This window comes from Bufo gargarizans, chromosome 2 (genome assembly GCF_014858855.1).
Source record: "Bufo gargarizans isolate SCDJY-AF-19 chromosome 2, ASM1485885v1, whole genome shotgun sequence".
Lineage (NCBI taxonomy): Eukaryota > Metazoa > Chordata > Amphibia > Anura > Bufonidae > Bufo > Bufo gargarizans.
This window is the reverse complement of record NC_058081.1, coordinates 323,299,195-323,320,449: the sequence shown is the minus strand read 5'-3', so window position 1 is coordinate 323,320,449 and position 21,255 is coordinate 323,299,195. Positions and strand designations below refer to the sequence as shown.

Here is a 21,255-nt window from a genome sequence, read left to right as displayed (position 1 = left end):
AGATGTGTTTTGATCAAAATATATTGGCTAAGTGTCTCAGATATTATCATATCAGAGTGAGGGCTTTGTCCATATATAATGCTTTCATCTACTTTACTAAGTGCAGTATTATCTTATTTCCGTGATTTTGGTCTGTGGTTTTGTACTTGGTTTTAGCTCACAATCACTAATGAAAATCACTGACCAATTACTGACTGTCTGAATAAGGCCTTAAACAGTGAATACCTTACTGGCTGACTCCAATGCTAGTTCTTCCTTTTCTCACTCTGGAGTGCTGTAAAGTAGAGATGGCTTTATTGATACAGATATCTCAGAGATAGTGGTTCTCTGGGACTAGTTCATCCAAGGAGTGAGCACATGCAGCTCCTCTCTCTTTCTCAGCTGACACTAGCTTCACACACTAAAACTAGGGGCGGTCCTAGGACCATCTCTTAGCTTCCTACAAGGAAAGAGTCAGGATTGTTAATTCTGACCTATCCATAACAAAATATTTGTGTACAATACATCAGAATATTACATAGAACCAAATAACAAGAAACAATTTTGCAAGTACCCTATTCTGGGGTGCTGCACCTGCATTTATGGTGGGGCATGTGGCTGGTACTATGTATGATGGAGCTGCAACGTATAAGTAGCTCATTTGGAAGCTCCTTACAGGGGCATGTTGCTGGCACTTTCTTTAGTATAGCATGTGACGGGCAAAGTATTTGTATATGGCTAGCCATACATATATTTTATACAGTCTTATCATATTCCAATGAACACAAGATCAGTTTTATTCACTGAAGTGTTCCTTTAATTCTCCAGGAAGAAAGTCTGTGAGATCTGAGACCAGGCACAAACACAAAAACCAGTAGGTAATGTAGACACTCAATCCACAACCAGCTTGATTGTGTATGTAACCAAGCAACCAGCCTTCAAACTCTGCAGGACAAGCACCGTGTGGGAGCGAATGCTCTCCTGCTGCCACACACCCATTACTGCTCATACCCTGGACCTTCTAACAAGCTGATCTTCTCAGGGTGAGTTATATCCATCTGGTCATGTTTGCTAAGCTTCATGGATAGTATAGGAAAGTAGTATGGGGAACTGCAAGAAGCATTCAGTGTCTGCATTATAGTGTATAAATATATAGTATGTTTGCTTACAGCCGCATTTATGGATCAGCCATAGTTTTGGGAGTCGCTAATACCTATAACAGAATACTTCAGGTGTGGTCTCCTCTCCGGTTCCAGGCTTAAACATGGCTGTAACTTTGATCTGTTTTGTTTGTGGTTGACATCTCTTCTTGCTTCACTCCTTGATCCTATAAAATAGTCCCTGCATTCTTCAGGTTTAGCAGATCAGAGATGTAGTAAAACTGATGACTATGTAGTATTGCCATGCCCTCTACTTGAGAAACAAACATATGAAGGTCACTTTGTAACCCCATTTCATAATACATTATTATACTGTATAAATATGATCAGAAAAGCTGAGTAACTTTGTAAATTCATCGCTTTACTTATTTCGCACTGATTTCGAGTTCCTTTATTTTAGCCAGTGACATACTCATAAATCTGGTAGCATCTATTGGAAACAGCCAACAAGCTTGATGATTAACACATCCTTAGGGCTCATTTACATGGGCTGATACACAGGGCGATAATTGGAGAAAAAATCGTTGCTTCTCAATCATTGCCCACTCTTTAAAGTTGCATTCACATACAGTAATCATCCCTTCTGTATGGGCAGGGGCTGTCTGGGAATTAAAGTGGCACCGTGTTGTAGGCGGGCAACACAAGTAGGCAGGGTCACTACTACCATAGCACAACCAAATAACAGTGTAGCACAATATACTGCCCCAAAAGCTTTCCCTCTGTGGTGACCATCAATAGCTACCATCTTCTGTCCTCCTCCTCCAGTTGTCTATGGAGCAGGGGGCTTAGGAGGTGAGATGCGGCCACAGCAGTTGAATATAGGAGGACATGTGCGGTTGCTGGCTGGATACATGGGTACCTGATTTTCATAGCGTTAATTACCTCTGATAGCTCATTATGTACCCCGTTAGTGGCAGAGAAGGGACTTGGGTGGCACCCTAGGGCATCGGCCCACTGGGGAATTTCCCTGTAGGGTCTATGGCCAATCCGCCCCAGTGTATGGGGATGTAAAGTCATTACTGCGATCATTGATCCCCATATAGATTCATTGTTTGGTGTCAGCATATCCATTTATACAGGGCAATGAGCAATAATTTTATGTGCCACATAAACACCATTTGTTGGGTGATCGGCAGCACATTCGCACTGGGCAATTATTTGGAAAGAGCATTCATAAAACAGTTCGTTCACAATAATTGGCCCGATCATCTGTCCATTTAAATAGATACAACAATGATGACTTATCCTGAGGATTGGTCATCAATATTGTAATCCTGAAAAACCCCTTTAAACGTATACACAGGCGATCTATAGATGTGCCAGATTTATCATACAAACTGATCCACTGTGATGACTCTGGTGCGTTTAAAGACTCCATGTGTAGATGTCTACCCCATCTAACTAATAGTAAATCTGGACCATTGAGCCAACAAGAAATTATGGATATTTTAGTGTTAGGGAATGCAGAATTGTAATTGCAATTCACAGTTTTAATATTAATACTAATGCATACTGCGCATGCATAACGTCTCCCTCCAATCTTTAATTTCAAACTAGGCAGTAGCAGGCCAATAGGCATTTTATGAATCTTCTAGGGATCATGTCATTAAAAAGATGAAATGTTTGACATCTTTTCTAGTGTGCCGTAGATCTAATGTCATCCATGATGCTGAAAACAGGACCTCTGTATTTCTACGACCAGGTACGTTCTATGCTCACCTGCCTATATATCAGTTCCTTGTGTCCTCATCCGGTTTTAAAATACCTAAAATGTATTTCACATTGGCTGAGTTGGAGGGAGAGGCCAATAGTTAATTGCACTGAGGATAGGCCATCAATATTGTGAAGCTAGCCCCTTTAAACCAGATTAACAAATATGTGAAATGATAACATATACATTGTGACTGGGTCTAAGAAAGCATGTTAGGACAAAGGCTCCTAGGATTTACCTAACCACTTAACTGCAATTGCCAGGACCTGTTTGATCAGAAATAGTGGGGGTGTTTTACTGCATTTACCAGCAATGTCAGCAGTATTTGATACAAGGATTTAGAGGGATTATCTCATCCTATGAGAAAATGATGCACTTAAATGTCAGATATTTCTTCCTTTATTTACTGTATAACCAAAATGGATTGTTTAGGAGTTTATGATATAGCCCTCTTTCATTTCACACTGCTAGAATCCAAACTTTCAAAGTTTGCAAACCTACATGATCTTATGATTTTTTTTTGTCATATTATACTAATACACGCATTATATCATAACAGTAAAGACACATTTCCATACCCAGATGTAAAAATTATAAATAAGACTAAAGTTTTAGGGGTTTTCCAGTAGTAAAGTATAGGTCATCGATATCTGATTGGTGGGGGTCTGACTCCCAGCACTCCCACTGATCATAGTAACATAGTAACATAGTACATAAGGTCGGAAAAAGACATTTGTCCATCCAGTTTGGCCTGTCATCCTGCAAGTTGATCCAGAGGAAGGAAAAAAAAAAACTGTGAGGTAGAAGCCAATTTTCCTCACTTCAGGGGAAAAAAAAATTCCTTCCCGACTCCAATCAGGCAATCAGAATAACTTCCTGGATCAACGACCCCTCTCTAGTAGCTATAACCTGTAATATTATTACGCTCCAGAAATACATCCAGGCCCCTCTTGAATTCCTTTATTGTACTCACCGTCACCACCTTCTCAGGCAGAGAGTTCCATAGTCTCACTGCTCTTACCGTAAAGAATCCTCTTCTATGTTTGTGTACAAACCTTCTTTCCTCCAGACGCAGAGGATGTCCCCTCGTCACAGTCACAGTCCTGGGGATAAATAGATGATGGGATAGATCTCTGTACTGACCCCTGATATATTTATACATAGTAATTAGATCTCCCCTCAGTCGTCTTTTTTCTAAAGTGAATAACCCTAATTTTGATCATCTTTCAGGGTACTGTAGTTGCCCCATTCCAGTTATTACTTTAGTTTCCCTCCTCTGAACCCTCTCCAGCTCTGCTACAGTACAGACCAAAAGTTTGGACACACCTTCTCATTCAAAGAGTTTTCTTTATTTTCATGACTATGAAAATTGTAGATTCACACTGAAGGCATCAAAACTATGAATTAACACATGTGGAATTATATACATAACAAAAAAGTGTGAAACAACTGAAAATATGTCATATTCTAGGTTCTTCAAAGTAGCCACCTTTTGCTTTGATTACTGCTTTGCACACTCTTGGCATTCTCTTGATGAGCTTCAAGAGGTAGTCACCTGAAATGGTTTTCACTTCACAGGTGTGCCCTGTCAGGTTTAATAAGTGGGATTTCTTGCCTTATAAATGGGGTTGGGACCATCAGTTGCGTTGTGGAGAAGTCAGGTGGATACACAGCTGCTAGTCCTACTGAATAGATTGTTAGAATTTGTATTATGGCAAGAAAAAAGCAGCTAAGTAAAGAAAAACGAGTGTCCATCATTACTTTAAGAAATGAAGGTCAGTCAGTCCGAAAAATTGGGAAAACTTTGAAAGTGTCCCCAAGTGCAGTCACAAAAACCATCAAGCGCTACAAAGAAACTGGCTCACATGCGGACCGCCCCAGCAAAGGAAGACCAAGAGTCACCTCTGCTGCGGAGGATAAGTTCATCCGAGTCAACAGCCTCAGAAATCACAGGTTAACAGCAGCTCAGATTAGAGACCAGGTCAATGCCACACAGAGTTCGAGCAGCAGACACATCTCTAGAACAACTGTTAAGAGGATACTGTGTGAATCAGGCCTTCATGGTAGAATATCTGCTAGGAAACCACTGCTAAGGACAGGCAACAAGCAGAAGAGACTTGTTTGGGCTAAAGAACACAAGGAATGTACATTAGACCAGTGGAATTGTGTTCTTTGGTCTGATGAGTCCAAATTTGAGATCTTTGGTTCCAACCACTGTGTCTTTGTTCGACGCAGAAAAGGTGAACGGATGGACTCTACATGCCTGGTTCCCACCGTGAAGCATGGAGGAGGAGGTGTGATGGTGTGGGGGTGCTTTGCTGGTGACACTGTTGGGGATTTATTCAAAATTGAAGGCATACTGAACCAGCATGGCTACTACAGCATCTTGCAGCAGCATGCTATTCCATCCGGTTTGCGTTTAGTTGGGCCATCATTTACTTTTCAACAGGACAATGACCCCAAACACACCTCCAGGCTGTGTAAGGGCTATTTGACCATGAAGGAGAGTGATGGGGTGCTGTGCCAGATGACCTGGCCTCCACAGTCACCGAACCTGAACCCAATCGAGATGGTTTGGGGTGAGCTGGACCTCAGAGTGAAGGCAAAAGGGCCAAGAAGTGCTAAGCATCTCTGGGAACTCTTTCAAGACTGTTGGAAGACCATTTCAAGTGACTACTTCTTGAAGCTCATCAAGAGAATGCCAAGAGTGTGCAAAGCAGTAATAAAAGCAAAAGGTGACTACTTTGAAGAACCTAGAATATGACATATTTTCAATTGTTTCACACTTTTTTGTTATGTATATAATTCCACATGTGTTAATTCATAGTTTTGATGCCTTCAGTGTGAATCTACAATTTTCATAGTCATGAAAATAAAGAAAACTCTTTGAATGAGAAGGTGTGTCCAAACTTTTGGTCTGTACTGTATGTCTGCCTTGTTCACAGGAGCCCAGAACTGTACACAGTACTCCATGTGTTGTCTGACTAGCCATTTGTAAAGTGGTAGGACTATGTTCTCATAACGGGCATCTATGCCCCTTTTGATGCAACCCATTATCTTATTGGCCTTGGCAGCAGCCGCCTGACACTGTTTTTTGCAGCTTAGTTTGCTGTTTATAAAAATCCCTAGATCCTTTTCCATGTCAGTGTTACCGAGTGTTTTACCATTTAGTATGTACGGTTGACTTGCATTATTCCTTCCCATGTGCATAACTTTACATTTGTCAGTGTTAAACTTCATCTCTCACTTATCTGCCAAAGCCTCCAGTCTATCCAGATCAGATGTTTAAAGAGGCTGCAACGCTCCATTGGAGGCCGCGGCATTCTCCTAGGCCAGTAAGTCAAGTTCATTGGTCACATGGCCTATATGCAGCTCAGTCCCTTTCAAGTGAATGGGTCTGGGCTGCAATACCAAGCAAAGCCACTATGCAATGTACAGCTGTGGCCTTTTCAAACAGCTGATTGGGGGGTGTCAGGAGTTAGACCCCCGTTGGCCTGATATTGATTACTTATCCTAAGGTCATCAGTGCCTTTTCTGCTGCAGCTCAGGGGGCGTGTCTCAGCTCTCCCTATCACAGTTCAGGAGGCAGAGGAAGGATGAAACTGAGCATGTGCGGCCTTCTCAGTGAGCTGGACAAAGAAATAAGAAAAAGAACAAACCTCAGGTGGCGCTATACAGATACATTTTATTGAATAACTCAGTGGCTATGCAAAACATTTAATTACACACAATTATAAATTTATTCAGATCAAGGTGCTGGTTTGAAAACTGTTGAATATTTTTCGTGGGACAACCCCTTTAATTGGTTTAGCACCTAACACTGATATGCACTAATGTTTAACTATACTAAATATTCCAAAGCATTATAGATGCAATCAACAAATCATAGCTTCAACTCCCCTAGTGGGACTAAAATCAAGTGCAGAATAAAGTCTAATAATAAATGAGTATGGGAGTAAAAGCCCAATGTACCCCTAGTGGTGAAGGCAGCTGTGGCAAACCAAGCATGTCCTCTGCTGTGGCTCTATGATGTCAATTTGCCTTAGGCCTCCTGCACACGACCGTTTTTTCCACCGTTTACTGGCCGTTTTTTTTTGCGTTCCGTATACGGAACCATTCATTTCAATGGTTCCGCAAAAAAAAAAAACAGAATGTACTCTGTATGCATTCCGTTTCCGTATTTCCGTTCCGTTTAAAGATAGAACATGTCCTATTATTGCCCGCAAATCACGTTCCGTGGCTCCATTCAAGTCAATGGGTCCGCAAAAAAACGGAACACATACGGAAATGCATCCGTATGTCTTCCGTTTCCGTTCCGTTTTTTGCAGAACCATCTATTAAAAATGTTATGCCCAGCCCAATTTTATCTATGTAATTACTGTATATTGTATATGCCATACAGAAAAACGGAACGGAAAAACAGAACAGAAACGGAAGCACAACGGAAACAAAAACGGAACAATGGATCCGTGAAAAACGGACCGCAAAACACTGAAAAGGCCATACGGTCGTGTGCAGGAGGCCTTAATCTGTGTGTGCTAGGAATTTAGAACTGTGAATCAATACAATTAGGCCTCTTGCACACAACCGTTTTTATTTCCGTTTACGTTCCGTTTTTTGCGTTCTGTATACGGTACCATTCATTTCAATGGGTCTGCAAAAAAAACTGAATGTACTCCATATGCATTCTGTTTCCGTATTTCCGTTCAAAGATAGAACATGTCCTATTATTGTCTGCATAACGGACAAGGATAGTACTGTCCTATCAGGTGCCAGCTGTTCCGTTCCGCAAAAATCAGAATGCACACGGACGTCTTCCGTATTTTTGACGGATCCGTTTTTTGTGGACTGCAAAATACTGAAAAGTCCATAGAAAATTTTTCAGATCCTGGTGCTGGTTTGAAAAATGAAGAATATGTTTTGTGACACAAGCCCTTTAGATGATGTGGTATTATGTATTAGTAATATATGGCTGTCATCTTCAAATGCTTGAGTTGTATTCCAGTTGAAAACAAAGACAATTAAAAGAATGAAGAAAGTGCCAGAGGAATTACCGTCAGATATGAAGTACCTGAACATCAATCCACGTCTTGCAAGCTTCATTAACAGGTATTGTAAAATTCTTACCTTTCTGTCGTTCTCATAACTGCCTAGCACCCTCTAGGCACACCAGATATCTGATATTTTTTGTGTTTTACACCAGCCTGAACAAAAATAAAAAAGGGATTTCTGCTCAAGCTGAAAAGAAGCATGTGATATCACCTAAAGAAGAGAAGCAGCATAAAGAGAAGTATACCGTGCTACCGGAGATTGCCGCACCTAGCTTTGTCAAGAATGGGGGAGACATCCATAACCAGAAGCTCAGTCAGGGCGTCCATGATGAGGACCAGTTCATGAACCCATTTGAAGACTATAAATATGTTGCTCCAACTTTGCTTTATGAGCTTGGGAAGCTATTGCGTTTCTTCTCCCGGTATGAGATTGTTTTCCCTCAAGGTGTGGTGAATGTGCTGAACTATAGTTGGAAGGAGCTTATTGAAGGAGCAGTTTACCCAAAAAAGCAGTGGCAATCACTGACGTCCAAGAAGACAGTAGACACAAGTGAACAATCAGCTGCAGAGGAGAGCGAGTACAAAACCCCTGCCAACCTGGAGAGTGGAGACAATATCAAGAATAATAAAAATAAAGCCAACGCTACACTACTGGAGGGCAGCAAGGATAAAGCGGGACAAGAATTCAGCCACATCAAGCCTACAGGAAACAAATGTACGTGTATCACCTGCCAGTACTAGTGCATCACACCAATGTTTCATTTTGTATGGAATCTACATGTTTAGGGAGTTGTCTGATGTAACAAAAAATTACGGCTGTGTCCCAGAGTGAAACTAAGAAGGAATGATCACACAAACTACTGTATTTACACAAAAACTCTGCATTAATATCAAATCAATGCAGGTCAGTGAGTGGCGATAATGTTGATTGGCACTTGTAGGCAATTTGTCTAGGTAAAAGGACCCTAAGGACCCATTTACATAGGGCAATGCACAGGTCAAGGATCAAAAACTAACTGTTTATTCATGGTTATTGCTTAATTGTTTAAAGGGACTCTGTCACCAGTTTCTAACCCCCACTTTTAAAAATATTGTTCTGTCCATGGAGCCCTTGTGATTACTAAGGTGTTGTTATAAGCTAAATCTGCTGGCTCGTTTTGATAAAAAAAACGTTTTATCTAACCTGTCAGTCATATAGATAAGGTGCCCAGGGCGTTTCTCATGGTCTGAAGATGCCGCCCGCCGCCGCCGCCGTTGGTGCCCAGCTCCTCCTCTGCTCTGGTCAGCGCCGCCTGAATATCAAGAAATACGCCTCCGGCTCTCACTCAGTCCCCCCTCCTTCTTTTCTAAGATCCCGCGCGTGCGCACAGGCCTGTGCCTGATGCGCCCGTGCGGACTTTTCGATTCAGCCTCATTGAGCGAAGTGCGCGCACATGAGGAGGAGCTGGGCACCAACGGCGGCGGCGGCGGGCGGCATCTTCAGACCATGAGAAACGCCCTGGGCACCTTATCTATATGACTGACAGGTTAGATAAAACTTTTTTTATCAAAACGAGCCAGCAGATTTAGCTTATAACAACACCTTAGTAATCACAAGGGCTCCATGGACAGAACAATATTTTTAAAAGTGGGGGTTAGAAACTGGTGACAGAGTCCCTTTAACTGCAGTAAAGCTGCATTTATATACAGCAATCATCACCTCTGTATGGGGATGAATGATCGCTACTACAATTGTTCATCCTTATACAGATTCCTTGATTGTCAGTAGCACATCCCAATTCACACAGTGCGATGCACTGATACAAATGTGATCACCTGACAATCAAGCATTTGCTCATTCATCAGCAACACCTTTACACAGGACAATTATGAGGAATGAGCCCTCATATGAACAATTGTCCCCAATAATGGTTCCAATTTCAGCCTGTGTAAAAGGATCCTAATCCCATTATGCTTCTACCACAGGCAGCACAGCTGAATGTGCACTACTATTTGTGGACACCTGTGGTTTTCTAGCATGGCTCTTGGCTCTGCCTAACAATGGGAACCCATTCTGTTAGCTCAGAATGCTGTACTAGGGAGATTAACATGGGTTGGTTTAAAGGGAATCTGTCACCCCGATGTTTGGTTATTATTTACTGTAGTACATGAGTAGTACTGCAGATATGGAGTCCAGATCACTATTTTTAATTTTTCTACTGCCCCTGTTCCCCCGCTGTCAGTAGTCAAAGCTGCACTGAAATACATGGTCAGGACTGCTGAGCTATTCTGACATAATGGAGAGGACTCAGTACAGGTCTAAATGGTGATAGTGGTGGAACGGGGAGGGGGGTTAGTAGGAAAACAAAAAACTCCATATGTGCAGTACTACTGTAGCAGAGTGACAGATTCCCTTTAAATCGCCATTCTCCTTAAGAGTCTCTTGTTCTCTTCTGTCTAGTTGTCAAAATTGTAACAGCCCTTCATTAGTTTTACCTGTCTCTGGGAAGCAGGGTTACAACCAATTTCATCATGATTAGAGCTGTCAAATGGGTTATAATCCAGTTATCCAAGACTCCTGGGCATCTAATCTGACTCTATGAATAGGTCTTTTTTCTTCATATTTACGAGCAATATGTTTGATTGCTTTTCATATAATGCTCATTTGTACACACATTTAGAATGATAATTTGCTTTTTCTCTTTGTCTAGCCCCTCAGAACTTTGCAGCCCATTTACCAGTTACCATCAGTTTCTCAATGTCATCTAGAGTATCTGAAGACAAAGGTAGACATTAATCCTGTATGCAGGGGCGGATTGGCCACAGACCTTACAGGGAAATTTCCCGGGGGGCCAATGCCCAGGGGGCTGCCTGAGACCTCCTCATGGCCGGCCAGTGGAAGTTTTTGGGGATGTATTTAGTGCTGCTGGCAGTATTTTGTGATGGACGGTGGTATTTGGCTCTGTTGGGTAGGAATAATGTGCCACAATATGGTATTGCTGGCCCTGCCTTCCATTAATTTTGACCCAACTACAAAATGGTGCCACTTTTAGTATTTTTTCCAGGGCCAATTTTAGTTCCCAGTCCGCCCCTGCCTGTATAGTTCTTGATGATGATGATAATAATAATGATAATAACAATAATATGATCATACAAGTAGAATACTTTGAAGGTCACCCAAACTGTTATAGAGTAAATGTAGACTTTGACCATTTAGTGATAAGCCATAGTACTTGCAAATGAAATGGTGATGTGTTGTCTAAATCTGCACCCACATGTTAAAGAGGTTGTCTCATGACAGAAACAACCGTCCATATGTCCTGTTGGGGAATATGAGCTTCACAGAGCGGATTCTGCGCTCAGGACATCCCTCTAGGTACCAGAACTCTGTCACCCTTATTACAAAGAGTACATTTATTAAGACCGGCGTTTTAGACTACGGTCTTAATAAGGCCCTGCGCTGGAGGTGGATCTGCCGAAGTTATGTAGAGGCGCCGGACACTTCTAAATGTATGACAGCTTCCTAGCTGTTTTACATTTAGACCATTTTCTATGTCTAAAACAGGCAAAGAAAATGAAAGGAGAGGGGACTGCCGACCCGTCCTCTTCCACGCCATGCCCACTTTTTTTAGACCTGGCATGAGCGGGGAAAAGTTGCAGATTGTTGCACAAAGGACCTCTGTACCTCAATCTGCACACGGAATATGCCTAATATAAATGACCCCCTTTGTCTTTGTGAGAAAACCCCTTTAAAATGCATAAGTACTTTCTGTTCTTTTCAGACATATTAACAGTCTTATCAGTACTTGCACTTTTTCAGCAAAATCCAGAACACATCATGACCATGAACCATGTATAATATACACAGTGCACCCTATAGACGATGAAACAATTAAGAACTTTGACATGGTGGAAATGCAGGAGAGCTCTATATATGTGTATGTTATGCAGTTAATCGTTATGATTACTACAACTATAGTAAATCACATAAAAGAGTCCTCATCGTAGCCCAAGGCTTTTTGTCCTTCTATCATCCATTTTCCAGTTGAGTCCAAGGTGGTTTTAGGTGCAACTACTATTCTTTGTAATAGCTCCACTTGTTCGTTAAACATCAGTTTTTCATGTCTGATTCAGGATGGGTTTCGCAAACAAATGAATCCAAATCTGAGGATATGGAGTGGAGAAGATTGATTTCCTGGGCCCTAGAGAGACTGCAGCTTGCACAGATCCAAATGTAAGGCCTATCATATAATAAATGATATGGGTGCTATAGAGAAATGATGGCGGCTTATTAGGACCTTTCATGTAGGACCTTAGTGGTAACATGTTTGATAGAGTCTTAGTAGACCACTCTTGTGGTTTTAAAGAGGATCTTTCACTTGTAAAAACAATGTGAACTAAGTAAGCTGACATTGAGAGCGGCGCCCGGGGATCTCGCCGCTCAGTTCTCCCGTTATGCCCTCCGGTACCTTTGCTCTGTAAGTTATAGTAGGCGGTGTCTGCCCTTGTCCTGTGGGCGTCTCCTTCTCCTAGGCTGCAGAGCTGGCCAATCGCAGCGCACAGCTCACAGCCTGGGAGAAAACAAACTCCAAATTGCGGAAGGCACACGGGCGGCATCCATGTTTTGCGGAACGCAAAAAAACGACACGGTTGTGTGAACAATCCCTAAGTTGACAGATACCATTAAAATTCACATGTTAGGGTTCATTTACACATCCGTAGAATGGGTCCAGATCCGTTCCAAAACGTTGCGGAACGAACCCGGACCCATTCATTCCCTATGGGGCCGGAAGAGATGCGGACAGCACACAGTGTGCTGTCCGCATCTGCATTTTCAGAGCGCGGCCCCGATCTTCCGGACCGCGGCCCCCGAAAAAAATAGAACATGTTCTATTCTTGTCCGCAATTGCAATTTGCGGATCCGCAATACACTACGGACGTGTGAATGGACCCTTGGGCCTCTTGCACATGAACGTTTTTTTTCCGTTTAGTTTTTTGCGTTCTGTATACCGACCGTATACGGAACCATTCATTTCAATGGATCCGCAAAAAAAATTTAAGGTACTCTGTATGCCTTCTGTTTCCATATTTGCGTTCCGTTCAAAGATAGAACATGTCCTATTAGACAAGGATAGTACTGTTCTATGAGGGGCCAGCTGTTCCGTTCCGCCAAAAAACGGAATGCACGCGGACGTCATCCGTATTTTTTGAGGATGTTTTTTGTGGACTGCAAAATACAGAAAAAGCCATACGGTTGTGTGCAAGAGGCCTTAACCCTTTGAGGACCATAAGATTACCGTCATCAATATAAAAATAATTATATTTTTTTCCATTTAAGAATGTATTTGAACAATAAATAAAACCATTTCCACGCTTGTGTCATTTTTGGGGGAGGAGTTATGACACGGGACAAATGTGACTTTTTACATTATTTTCAATGGAAGGCCAAAAGAAGCAAAACATTTTTTGTTACAGCAACTGAAGTTCATACACTTCAGTTGCTGTAACTAAGCCATTTCATGAAATAACTGGCAAAAAGCTAGATCCATTTGCTGATAATAACTAATATTTTGACTCAAACAAAAAAATAAAAGTATTTTAAGTTCTTAATTAGACGATACAGGCAATTAAAAACATGGGACAAATACGTCCCTTGGTCCTCAAAGGGTTAAGCTGATGCTAATGCACAAGTAAGTGGTCTCTATTGAGGTTGATAAGGTTGAGAAGAACATTACCTTGTTTAGTCCTCAGTTAAAGGGAGTCTGTCACCAAGAAATTTACTGATAATCCAGGCCTTGTAGAGCAAGCTCAGCTGAAAATGATGATACCTTTCACTTAGCGATCTGTTGTTTCATTCTGGAGAATACCTTTCACTATATGCAAATGAGCAGTTAAGCGCAGCGAGGGCAGAAAGAAGAAAGAAGCAACAGATTGCTTGAAAGGTATCATTCTATCCAGGTGAGATAGACCTACAAGGTGTTGTCTTGTTTATCAGTGAATTTCCTAGTGACAAGACTCTCTTTAAGGCCTCATGCACACAACCGTTCTGTTTTTTGCGGTACGCCCATTGTAGAAATGCCTATTCTTGTCACAAAACAGGCAAGAATAGGACGTTTTTTTTTTTTTGGGGCGGGGCCTTGGAACGGAGCAACGGATGCGGACAGCACACGGAGTGCTGTCCGCATCTTTTGCGGCCCCATTGAAGTGAATGGGTCCGCATCCGAGCCGCCAAAACGGCGGCTCGGATGCGGACCCAAACAACGGCCGTGTGCATGAGGCCTAACTGAGCAGTGTCAAACATAATGTTGTTCTCATGAACCTTGTCAACCTCATTTATGAAAGCTATAACTGACTTGAGCTTTGACTTGTTCCATAGTTCTGTGTTGGATGGTCATGTTCTGATCTTACGTTACTTTTTTCACAGAAACAAGCAGTTATCAGTGTTACATGAGAAAGGATTCTGCAAACCAGTTATCCTCCGGTACTATGAAAATACTAAAAAAGATTCATTCATAAAGCAAAAGAAGCACTGTAAGCCTCCAGTACATGTGCTGACAAATGGAAAACCACACATCCCAGACATCATACGGGAAAATTCTTCTTTGCGCAAACTCCATTATGCACTCATTGATGGTTCTGCAATGGTTTAATATCCTCTCAATGTGAATACTGGGTTCTAATGAACATGTATGGTCTAGTGTGGCTACATATGCCGAAATCATATAATGGTGCCATGGAGCAGGTGTGGACCCACTGTGTCACTGTACATATTTGCCTTGGGACTATTTCTTATGCTTTTCTTATGCTTTTCCTAGGCATTATCTAAGTAGCGCCCTGGTCTTCACAGGTTATCTCCTATACATAGAGATGGACAATGCAGCAGGGGAACCACCAGGCTGCCTCCTCTTGAAGTAGTCTCTGTTTACTGACAGCTTACCCAGGTGGGTCCAGAGACACTGGTGTGTTGCACCAAGGGGGCAGGGTGAGGTCATGGGAGGCAGATTTCGTACAATCCAGTAAACTGGCAAGCCATTACATGCAGAAAGGGGTGAATACAGGAGTCAGGCAGATGTCAGGCCAGGCAGCAGAGGGTCAAATCCAGTAAGCAGACAGAAGTCCGTCATTGGAAATCAGAATAGTAAATCAACATATCTTTGCAGGGACTAGCAAACTAGAGAACCAATTGCTCAGGCATCCTCCCATAGAGGAAGGTGTCTTAAATAACCCAAGACAGGCAGCCATTGGCTATGGACTAGTTAGGATGTACGCACTGGCATAGAGAACCAGAGAGGGCACATGTGGGTTGGTTCCCTATGGGCAGAGAGGACTGCAGGCAGGAAGTGAGCAGTTAGGCTGGCCTCATGTGAGTGGGGCTGTATGGACTCCAGTTAAAAAGGAACCTTTCATGGGTCCAGACATTATGAAATAAGTAGCAGGCTATGTAGGGCATAGTCCATGGATGTAAGATGGCTTACTATTTTATCTGGGCGCTGCTCCGTTCGCCCGCTGTGCCCCTGTTCACTTCTCCCGCCAGGTATGGTAATGAATAGCATCGGTACAGGGAGGAGGAGACTGCCCTGTTTCTCAATGGGCGTCTCCTTCTCCCTGGCTGTAGCGTGGTCCAATCACAACGGAGAGCGTTACATCCAGGGAGAAAAAAATCTCACCTTCTCCTTGGATGTGACGCTCTCCGTTGTGATTGGACCGCGCTACAGCCAGGGAGAAGGAGACGCCCATTGAGAAACAGGGAAGTCTCCTCCTCCCTGTACCAATGCTATTTATTAGCATGCCAGACGGGAGAAGTGAACAGGGGCACAGTTGTCGAACAGAGCGGCGCCAAGAAAAAATAGTATGCGATCTTACATCCATGGACTATGCCCTACATAGGCTGCTACTTACTTCGTAATGTCTGAACCCATGAAAAGTCCTCTTTAAGGTCAAAACTGTTTGGCAGTTCTTTTTGGCACACAAAAACCACAGTCATAGAACTGTCTAATATGGCCACAGTTATTTAAAGGGTTTGTCTCACTTCATCAAATAGCATTTATTATGTAGAGAAAGTTAATACAAGGCACTTACTAATGTATTGTGATTGTCCATATTGCTTCCTTTGCTTTAATAGAAAAAAGCACTACCCTCTGTGAGCTTCCATGGTCCTGGCGACCAGACTGGCTGAAGCTTTTTCCTATAGTGTGCAAGCGCGTCCACCACTGCTGGATTGCAGGGTGTCCGTAACCATGGAAAAGAACAGTGTATACTACTGGTCTTGGAACACATACATAGTTATATTACTGACTGGGCCTGCTGTAATCCACAAAATAATATTACAACCTTGTGTGTGGTTAAAAGACATCCACAATGTTCTCATAACAGTGACATTCACTGTGCTTCTATAACAGTGATAAAAACAGTGCACCCATAACAGTGATAAAAACAGTGCCCCCATAACAGTGACATACACAGAGCCCCCATAACAGTGACATACACAGAGCCCCCATAACAGTGTCATCCACAGAGCCCCCATAACAGTAATATCCACAGAGCCCCATAACAGTGACATGCACTGCTCCCCCATAATAGTATCATCCAGAGTGACCCCATAACAGTGAGATCTATGGCGCTCCCATAACAGTGATATCCACAGAGCCCCATAACAGTGACATACACAGAGCCCCCATAACAGTGCTATGCACTGCTCTCCCATAATAGTATCATCCAGTATGACCCCATAACAGTGAGATCTATGGTACTCCCATAACAGGGATATCCACAGAGCCCCATAACAGTGACATGCACTACGTCCCCATAACAGTGACATACACAGGGCCCCCATACCAGTGTCATCCACAGAGCCCCCATAACAGTGACATACACATAGCCCCCATAACAGTGACATACACAGAGCCCCATAACAGTGACATGCACTACGTCCCCATAACAGTGACATACACAGTGCCTCCATAACAGTGTCATCCACAGAGTCCCCATAACAGTGATATTCACAGAGCCCCATAACATTGATATGCACTGCTCCCCCATAACAGTATCATCCAGTGTGACCCCATAACAGTGAGATCTATGGCGCTCCCATAACAGGGATATCCACAGAGCCCCATAACAGTGACATGCACTGCTCCCCCATAATAGTATCATCCAGAGTGACCCCATAACAGTGAGATCTATGGCGCTCCCATAACAGTGATATCCACAGAGCCCCATAACAGTGACATACACAGAGCCCCCATAACAGTGCTATGCACTGCTCTCCCATAACAGTATCATCCAGTATGACCCCATAACAGTGAGATCTATGGTACTCCCATAACAGGGATATCCACAGAGCCCCATAACAGTGACATGCACTACGTCCCCATAACAGTGACATACACAGGGCCCCCATAACAGTGTCATCCACAGAGCCCCCATAACAGTGACATACACAGAGCCCCATAACAGTGACATACACAGTGCCCCCATAACAGTGTCATCCACAGAGTCCCCATAACAGTGATATTCACAGAGCCCCATAACATTGATATGCACTGCTCCCCCATAACAGTATCATCCAGTGTGACCCCATAACAGTGAGATCTATGGCGCTCCCATAACAGGGATATCCACAGAGCCCCATAACAGTGACATGCACCGCTCCCCCATAACAGTATCATCCAAAGTGACCCATAACAGTGACATCCACAGGGCCCCATAGCAGTAGTGACAACAGTGACATCCACAGTTTCCCTATAACAATGAAGAAAACAATGAGTTGTTATAGAAACCTGGTGTAAAATTGTGTGTATGTCAGTAAGGCTAAGGGTCTATTCACACATCTGTATGAACGGGTCCCCATCTGTTCCGCAATTTTGTGGAACGGGGGCAGACCCATTCATTTCAATGGGACTGCAAAAGAACCCACAAAAGAGATAGAGCATGTCCTATTCTTGTCTACAGCCATGGACAAGAATAGGCATTTCTATCACCAGGCCGGCCATGTGCGGTCCGCAAAATGCGGATCGCACATGGCTGGTGTCCGTGTTTTGCGGATCCGCAAGACACTTGCGGACGGGTGAATGGACCCTAAGAATGAGATGTGCAAGCTTCTATTGGCCAATAGGGGTCATGTGAGAGTGTGCATGTCAGAAAGGCTAAGCATCAAGGACCTTCAAGCTTCTATTAGTTAATGCAGGCCATGTGATGTTGCCCTATTTGCTTTTGTATTATTATTTTTTTGTGAATATCTCAAGAACGGTTGGTCCCAGAGAGCTGGAAAAAAACAAAAACTGACAACAATAAGAGATTATAGAGTATAGACTAATCCTGGCACATACAGAATGCATCATGATCATATTAACAGTTTGGAAATTATAGGACATGTTCCCTTAACGCACAATCCATCTATCCTTCTGGACATCTGGCGGTGTGTCAGAGCTACTCTTGCTTGTCATCTGGAGGTTTTTATACAAATATATTTTCTCCGGAGCAGAGCATGCTGGGCACATTCACTCCATTTGGACATGGCAGCATTCATTCTCCAGAGAGGTTAGTATAGTAGATGGTGTTTATTCTCCATGGTTTCTTTGGCTGGTAATTTTATCTTCTGGTCTACCTATCTTTTTGAGCTACTGTAACATATACAGTTAAAATGACCACGTCAGTTTGCTAGTAACTTATTATGTCATCACTTATCAGTTTTAATATTTCATAGCAATGTTTTCCTATTGCAATACAACCAAGTTGGAGGAGTAGTGAAGAATAAAGAGGGAGAGACAATAAAGGAATGGGACTGGCCCAAAAAAGGCAAACTGTCTGATCCCTTTACAGTGCAGGTAATGTGCCCATTGATTGATACTGTAATTCATGACGAGTTCATAAAATGCATCGTTTATAAGGGAAGCTTTGAATACAGTGTTGAACTAAGATTAAAGTCGTTTTCCGAGATTTGAAATCATCATGACCTATCCTCAGGATAGGTCATCAGTATCTGATCGGTGGGGGTCCAACACCCAGGACTTCCGTCGATCAGCTGTTTAAGAAGGCAGCGGTGGTCACAGTAGCCTTGTGGCCGCCTCTCTGCTTTTCCTAGGCCAGTGATGACAAGTTGATCTGTCATGTGGACTAAGGGCAGCTCAGCCCCATAGAAGTGAATGGGGCTGAGCAGCGATCCCAAGCACAACTGCTATACAGTGTACGACGCTGAGCTTGGTAAACTGTGAGAAGCAAGCGGCGCACACTCACAGGAGCACCGGTGCCTGCTCAAACAGCTGATGAACACCTAGGACCCCCATCGATCAGATACTGATGAGCTATCCTGAGGATGGGTCATTAGTATTAAAGTCTTGGAAAACCCCTTTAATTCCACCTCACCATTTTTGCACCATATTTATACATAAGAGTTCTGTTGGTAGATCTTATTTTTTCAGGGGGATGAGTGACACCCCCAAGCGTCTTCTCCCTGTAGGAATTATATTACTTACCTTACACACCTTATGTGGGTACTCTTTCTTACCTAGGTTAATGAACATGTCTATGTTAGGATTGCCGGCCAGTATGCTATTAGCTTGATCTTCAGATGGCAGCATGAGACTGTGCGTTTATCTCTCTCACCAGTCCTGGATGTTCCTCCTCCACAGACTGAAGATTTGGTAAGCTTATATGAATACAGGAGGAGACTCTTTATAATCATTCTGGGCTCAGTGGTTTAGATATTACATTATATCATGTATTATATGACGTTCTAGGGCCAGCTTATGACAAATGAGAATTTTTCTTCAAAAACTGCAAGAGAAATGGTTAAAGCAAACAAGAAGAAAGCAAAGGACAAGGACACAAAGAGGAGTCCAAAGAAAACTGTAAGCAAAATGATGATTTCTTATGCAGTTTTCATGACATTGACGCTACTGACATTTTGAATTGTCAGCACATTTGTTTTGAGCCATCAGCCTACATAGAATTGATGGCTGACAATTGTGGAAAATCTCAGCTTTTCTCCGACACTTCTTTGTATGACATCTTTCACATGCATTGTATAGAGAGCATTGGCTTCGATTATTTTATTGGGGCCCGGAATAAGAAAGTAAATGACAGAAATTTAAATTTTTATGCCTATGGTACTTAAAGGCTATGTACACCTTTAGAGGCAATTTTTTTTATGATTGCATTCTACTCATTTTGGGCTATAAATCTTTTTTTTCTATTGGTCTTTATTATAAATATTCAGCTGTTCTGTCACAAATGGTTAACTGTCTAGCTGAGTGACTGAAACTTTTTACTTTCACTTTGTGCCATCTAATAATCTCTAATTTACTAAGAGGTCATAAACACTTATTTAAGCCACATTCTTATCAGTATAATTTCCATAATTAAAGGCTATGTAGACCTTTTGGGGCATTTTTTTTATTATTTGCGTTGTATTCATTTTAGCTAAAAATCTATTTTTAAATTGGTCTTTATTAAAAATATGGAACCTTTTTTCTGTACAGACCTGAGATGCTCTAATAGAGAGATCTGAATTTTCTCTCTGTCAGTCAGCTAATCTGACGGGCTCCTTATCTCTGCTCTCTGACCTTATAAACTCTCATTACAGCTCAGTTCTTATCTTACTGATTAGAATGTGGCTTGGGCTACTTTCACACTCGTGTTTTGGGCACATCCGTCATGGATCTGCAAAAAAACGGATCCGTTACAATAATACAACTGCATGCATCTGTCATGAACAGATCCGATTGTATTATCTGTAACATAGCCAAGATGGATCCGTCATGAACTCCATTGAAAGTCAATGGGAGACGGATCCATTTTCTATTGTGCCAGATTGTGTCAGAGAAAACGGATCCGTCCCCATTGACTTGACGGATCCGTTTGGCTCAGTTTCGTGGTGACTGAACGGAGGCAAACTGATGCATTCTGAGCGGATCTTTTTCCATTCAGAATGAATTAGGGCAAAACTGATCCATTTTGGACCGCTTGTGAGAGCCCTGAATGGATCTCACAAACGGAAAGCCAAAACACCAGTGTGAAAGTAGACTTAAGTGTTTATGACCTCTCAGTAGTTTAGAGATAAGGTTTATTAGATGGCCCAAAGTGAACGTAACAGTCACACAGCTAGAAAAAACGTTACCTGTTAACAACTCAATATTTTTTAATAAAGGCCAATTAAAAAAAAAGATTTTTAGCCCAAAATGAGTAAAATGCAATCATAAAAAATGCCTCCGAAAGTGTACATAGCCTTTAAATGATTGGTACCAACTAAGATGTGTCCCATTGGCAAATATAGAAAAAATGTATAGCATGTATGGTATAATCATTCACTTATACATTTACACATTCAAATTATAAATCATTATCATTATGTATAGATGTCTTTAGTTAAATTGAT

At 42.3% G+C, this 21,255-nt stretch overlaps 2 protein-coding genes across 2 annotated transcripts in view; both read left to right on the top strand.

Annotated features, from left to right (window-relative positions):
- The first annotated feature begins 945 nt into the window (after positions 1 to 945).
- LOC122925871 lies at positions 946 to 14,530 on the top strand. The gene is made up of 7 exons (XM_044277220.1): positions 946 to 1,022; positions 2,779 to 2,841; positions 7,856 to 7,959; positions 8,054 to 8,616; positions 10,592 to 10,666; positions 12,015 to 12,114; positions 14,305 to 14,530. The coding sequence occupies exons 2-7, from the start codon at positions 2,794 to 2,796 to the stop codon at positions 14,528 to 14,530; spliced, it is 1,116 nt and encodes a 371-aa protein (XP_044133155.1). The 5' UTR covers positions 946 to 1,022; positions 2,779 to 2,793.
- Positions 14,531 to 18,281: 3,751 nt separating this feature from the next.
- C2H3orf20 (chromosome 2 C3orf20 homolog) overlaps positions 18,282 to 21,255 on the top strand; it is a 34,108-nt gene continuing 31,134 nt past the window's right edge. The window contains exons 1-4 of the mRNA XM_044277236.1: positions 18,282 to 18,419; positions 18,586 to 18,706; positions 19,391 to 19,522; positions 19,619 to 19,729. Coding sequence (XP_044133171.1) covers positions 18,367 to 18,419; positions 18,586 to 18,706; positions 19,391 to 19,522; positions 19,619 to 19,729 — 417 coding nt within the window. The 5' untranslated portion in view covers positions 18,282 to 18,366. The remainder of the gene's footprint in view (positions 18,420 to 18,585; positions 18,707 to 19,390; positions 19,523 to 19,618; positions 19,730 to 21,255) is intronic.